Raw genomic sequence first — 6,232 nt, forward strand, 5'->3', positions numbered from 1 at the left:
AAATCAACAACAAGACATCTTCTTTGTAGTAGTTGAATGATATCTCTTACTATAAATAGAGGCCTCCATTCTTCATTTCAATCACACCAAAATAAGAGAGAAGCAATAGAAGTTAGAGAGAGTAATCCACAGATTGTAGTCTATGAGATAAATAGTGAGTGAGTAATATTGTAGTGAGGTATTTTAATTAAAGAGTGTTATTTCTTTCAAGATTGTAGTAGTCTCTTAACACTACTAAGTTGTAATATTATAGTGGTTATATTGCTCCGCTCGGGTATTGTATTTTACCCATTAAAAGAGTTGGTGTCGTTGTTACTCTCTTGTGTTATTATTATTTGTCATGGATATTATTCCTGAGCGGGATTATTTTTCCCAACAACGTGGTATCAGAGCCATGACAAATAATGGTACGCTGTATTTTCAGTACCCCCGTCTCACAAAAGATAATTATGAGAAATGGCGTCTACATATAAAAGCCATTCTTAGCTCTCAGGATGTGTGGGGAATCGTAGATAGAGGGTATGCAAAACCCGATAATGAGAAAGCTCTGCCTCAAAATGAAAAAGATGTCTTGGAAAAGACAAGGAAGAAGGATCAACAAGTCCTCGCGCTCATCCATCAATGTCTGAATGATGCCATGTTCGAGAAGGTGGCAGATGCTAACACTTCAAAGGAAGCTTGGGAGATTTTACAAAATTCTCTTCAACGAGTTGACAAGGTGAGGAAGGTAAAACTTCAAACTCTAAGGGATGATTTTAAAGTTTTAAAAATAAAAGAATCTGAATGCATTTCAGATTATTGTTCAAAAGTGAAGGTTGTTGTAAATCAATTCAGAAGATATGGGGAGGACATAAAAGATGTCCGTGTGGTAGAAATGATCCTTCGTATTTTAACACCTAAATTTGATTTTATGGTGTGTGCTATTGAGGAGTCTAAAGATTTAGACTCTATGATGGTAGAGCAATTGGAGGGTTCTTTACAGACCCATGAAGAAAATATCAAGTGGAGACAAGAAGTGCCATTGGAGCAACTTCTTAAAACTCAAGCATCCTTCAAAGATTATGGAGGTGAAAAGAGCTATCGAGGGAATGGACGGGGACGAGGTCGTGGCAGTCATGGAAGAGGAAGAAGCAACGCTAACAACTTCAACAATGAAGTTAAAATCCACCAGACATTTTGAGTGGAGGAAGAGGACGGGTCTACTACCAAGAAAATAATGGACAAAGATATGACAAATCAAAAATTGAGTGTTATAATTGTCATAAATTTGGCCATTACTTTTGGGAATGTCGTAGCAATGTTGAAGAAAAAGCTAACCTTGTTGACGACAAGAAAGAAGAAGTTGAGTCAATGTTGTTGATGACACTCAAGGAAGGAGACAAGGATGATTGCAGCTCGTGGTATTTGGACAATGAAGCAAGCAATCATATGTGTGGATATAAAGAGAAGTTTGTTGAGATCAATAAAATGGTGAGAGATAATGTGTCCTTTGGAGATACTTCAAAGATTCAAATTGAAGGGATATGTACGATTCTGATCTCCTGTAAATATGGTAGTCACAAGTTAATTCAAGATGTTTATTATGTCCCAAAATTAAAAAGTAATATTTTTAGTTTGGGCCAACTTCTTGAAAAGGAATATGACATCCACATGAAAAATATGCATCTTTGGCTTAGATATTCAAGTGGAATTCTAATTGCTAAAGTGCATATGGCTAAGAATATATTATTCTCTCTGAATCTTAAGATAATTGACGCAAAGTATTTGAAGGCTAATGTGCAAGATGAATCATGGTGTTGGCACATGCGATTTGGGCACTTAAATTTTGAAGCGCTCAAATCAATGGAAGAAAAGAACATGGTGCATGAGATACCATCAATAAGCCATCCCAATCAATTTTGTGAAGCTTGTCATCTTGGAAAAAGTACAAGGAGGAGTTTTCCAAAGGAGGCCATGTCAAGATCAACCAAGCCGCTTCAGCTTGTTCACACTGAGGTGTGTGGACCAATCAATTCACATTCCTTTGGTAAAAGTAAATACTTTCTACTTTTCATTGATGACTTTGGTAGAAAGACTTGGGTTTATTTCTTGAACCAAAAATCTGAAGCTTTTGCTGCTTTTAAAATTTTCAAAGTACTTGTAGAAAAAGAAAGTGGCTATGAAATAAAAGCTTTAAGGTCTGATAGAGGAGGCGAATTCACTTCAAAAAACTTTAATGACTTTTGTAAATCTCATGGAATTCGTCGCCCTCTAACGGTACCCTATTCACCCCAACAAAATGGAGTTGCAGAGAGAAAGAATCGAACGATTCTTAATATAGCTAGATGTATGTTAAAAGCTAAAAATATGCCCAAGGAATTTTGGGCAGAAGCTGTATCTTGTGCAGTTTATTTAGACAACAGGTCTCCAACAAAGACTGTTAGAGAACAAACCCCTCAAGAAGCATGGAGTGGAAGAAAGTCAAGTGTCAAGCACTTGAAAATCTTTGGGAGCATAGCCTATGCTCATGTGCCACATCAAGGGAGAGTGAAGCTTGACGATCGAAGTGTCAACCATACGTTTGTTGGCTATGATACGAGTTCAAATGAACAACCATAAAGGACAAGGAGTATTCAAGAGCTCTATGAGGACACAGAGGAAGTTACTAATTTTGATTTTTTATATTGTCTCTTTGCTGATAGTGAACCAATGAACTTTGATGAAGCTGTTGAAGACAAAAGGTGGAGACAAGCCATGCAGGAGGAGATCGATTCAATAGAGAAGAACAACACTTGGGAGTTAACAACACTTCCCAAGGGTCATCGAGCAATTGGAGTTAAATGGGTATACAAGGTAAAGAAGAATACTAATGGATATGTGGAGAGATACAAGGCACGGCTTGTGGCTAAAGGCTACAAGCAAAGGCAAGGCATTGACTATGAAGAAGTCTATGCACCTGTTGCCTGCATGGAGACAATTCGTTTGCTTATCTCTTTGGCGGCACAAATGAAGTGGAAGATCCATCAACTAAATGTCAAGTCAGCTTTTTTGAATGTCTGGCTTGAAGAAGAAGTCTATGTTGAACAACCATTGGGCTTTATGGTAAAAAAACATAAAGATAAAGTGTTGCGGTTGAAGAAAGATTTATATGGATTAAAGCAAGCTCCGCGAGCATGGAATAGTTGCATCGACAAGTATTTTAAAGACAATAGGTTTGCTCGTTGTCTCCATGAATATGCTCTTTACCTTAAAGTTCATACTAATAGAGATATCTTACTTGTTTGTCTTTATGTTGATGATCTTATTTTCGCGGGTAATAACCCAAGTTTGTTTGAATCTTTTAAAAAAGATATGTCTCGTGAGTTCGAGATGACCGATGTAGGGCTCATGGCATACTACTTGGGCCTAGAAGTGAAGCAGATGGAGGATGAAATTTTTATCTCTCAAGAAATCTATACAAAGGAGATCTTGAAGAAGTTCAACATGCTCGGTTGCAACCCCGTGAACACACCGATGGAGAGTGGGACAAAATTGTCCAATTTTGATGAAGGAGAAAATGTAGATCCCACATTTTTCAAAAGTCTTGTGGGAAGTTTGAGGTACTTGACTTGTACCAGGCCAGATATACTCTTTGCAATTGGAGTAGTAAGCCGCTTCATGGAAGCTCCTACCTCCACCCATTTGAAAGTCACTAGAATAATTCTTTGTTATCTAAAAGGTACGATCGACTTTGAGTTATTTTATTCTTCTTCTAATGATTTCAATCTTATGGGATTTTGTGATAGTAATTATGCGGGAGATATTGATGATAGAAAAATCACAACTGGCTTTGTATTTTTCTTGGGTGATTCTGTTATTTCTTGGAGTTTAAAGAAACAGTTCATAGTTACTCTCTCGACTTGTGAAGCCGAATATATAGCAGCAACATTATGTGCCTGTCATGCTATTTGGCTAAGAAGATTATTGGAGGAGCTTAATTTGCCACAAATTGAAGCTACAGAGATTTGTATTGATAACAAATCTGCACAGGCACTCACCAAAAATCCGGTATATCGTGATCGAAGCAAGCATATAGATACAAGATATCACTTCATCAGAGAGTGCATTGCCAAGAAGAAAGTCAAGCTCAAATATGTGAACTCTCATGATCAAGTTGCAGGTATCTTTACAAAACCTCTTAAGTTTGAGGATTTTCAGAGATTGAGATCAAGTCTTGGAATGAAAAAGAAAAATCAAAATTAAGGGAGGTATTTGTAGGGCTCATATTAAAGAAAAACAAAGAAGAAAATGGGAGGTGCCTAACTTTGTTGACAACTTTGTTGAAGAAAATGGGAGGTGCCTAATTTTGTTGACAACTTTGTTGAAGAAATTGAGAGGTGCCTAACTTTGTTGAAAAATTATAGGACTAAATCAACAGCAAGACATCTTCTTTGTAGTAGTTGAATGACATCTCTTACTATAAATAGAGGCATTCATTCTTCATTTCAATCACACCAAAATAAGAGAGAAGCAATAGAAGTTAGAGAGAGTAATCCACAGATTGTAGTCTGTGAGATAAATAATGAGTGTGAGTAATATTGTAGTGAGGTGTTTTAATTAAAGAGCGTTATTTCTTTTAAGATTGTAGTAGTCTCTTGATACAACGAAGTTGTAATATTATAGTGGTTATATTGCTCCACTCGGATATTGTATTTTACCCATTAAAAGAGTTGGTGTCGTTGTTACTCTCTTATTTTATTATAATTTGTCGTGGATATTATTCCTGAGCGGGATTATTTTTCCCAACAAAAACTAGGGTTGATCCTCTATAAGCTAACCTAAGATAAGTAGAAAAATAAACTCTCTAAAAGTCTAACATCCTTTCCGAAGTCGTCCTCCAAAATAAAGCCTTACATTGGTATCTAGATTTTGACTTAGACTTACCATATTTGTTTTTGACTAATTAAGAATGCTGGCTGCCAGAATGTGTGCACCGAGGCATGCTAGCACCGCCTGCAGATCTTTCATATGTGTTCCTTGATGATCGAGCTTGCAGGAACTGGAGTAGTGTGGCCGCAGAAACTAAAGTTCACCAACAGCAGTAGCAAAAGTTATTTTGCACCACTCTGATGTTTTTTTGTGTGCACGTTTGGAACTAGACTTCCCCGCTTGCGGTAGCAATGGTCCAATTTTCCTGCTCTGAACTTTAATTTGCATGCGGTAGACGGGTAGAGAGCTTGTCTTGGACACCTGCAATAGTGGAAACTTCATACTTGACGTTCAGCTCTCGAATCAATTATGTGCGAACTAGGAGCATGTCCTGTTCCGCCCGCAGAACTACAGAATTTTTTGACCATTCGGTTGAGTTTTGATTGTCTTTTCATCCTTTTCAGCTTCAATGCTACTAAAAACATAAAACAACATTTTATATATATCAAATATCACTAAATATACTCCAGAGTCAAACAATCATGCTAAGAATGTACATCTAAAACATGACATATATTTTCAGTATCAGCATACCAGTTATTATTATATGTGGAGGTGCATCTATTTTATGGTGTTCTATAAAACTAGAATCTACTACTTCAGTCGTGCAAAGAATATTAGCGATTCATAAGAGAAGCTGAGAATGTCTTGTTGAGATAAATAATTTAACATATTCATTGTGCATGTATCCTACCTAGCAAGAAAGAACCAACTATATTGTATAAAGATGATATATATTGTATGCATATATCAGCTGATGGTAGGATTCAACAAAGAAGACATGAGGAGATATATTTTTATCAAAAATTGATAGTATTCATAGGAAAAGTGAGATTTTTGTTCAACAGATTCGCTTAAGTGACTATCTTGTTGATTTTCTTATCAATGCACTTCCTTGTATACGATCGAAATAGATTTCGGCCTTCATACGTCTGATCGAGTTCGAAAGATAAGCGATCGAAGTGAGACTTCGAGATGGGTTCCGAAGATGGTACAAACAAGCTTCGAACCCGAGGGGCCAATCAATGTCGAGTTCGATATCATTATCAAGCTCGAATCCAAATCGAACTATGATGCAAAGTAAATCTATCAAGCTTATGATCCAGAGACCGACCAACATTGACTCCGAATCAATTCAAGGATCCGAGTCAAAATCGAGCTCAAGCCAAGATCGAGAGCTCGAGTCAAGATCGAGCTCACAGACAAAAGCTGTTGTAATCTCACTAGAGGAGAGAATCTTAGCAGGAATTGTGGAAAAGCTCATTTATCATGGACTTCCCACTGA

General features: G+C 37.0%; 1 protein-coding gene across 1 annotated transcript; it reads left to right on the top strand.

Moving 5' to 3' along the window:
* Positions 1 to 340: 340 nt before the first annotated feature.
* Positions 341 to 1,180, top strand: LOC138900246 (uncharacterized). Its single transcript, XM_070186965.1, has one exon. It carries the CDS (start codon positions 341 to 343, stop codon positions 1,178 to 1,180), a length of 840 nt encoding a protein of 279 aa, XP_070043066.1.
* The last annotated feature ends 5,052 nt before the right edge of the window (positions 1,181 to 6,232 follow it).

This window comes from Nicotiana tomentosiformis, chromosome 10 (assembly GCF_000390325.3).
Source record: "Nicotiana tomentosiformis chromosome 10, ASM39032v3, whole genome shotgun sequence".
NCBI lineage: Eukaryota > Viridiplantae > Streptophyta > Magnoliopsida > Solanales > Solanaceae > Nicotiana > Nicotiana tomentosiformis.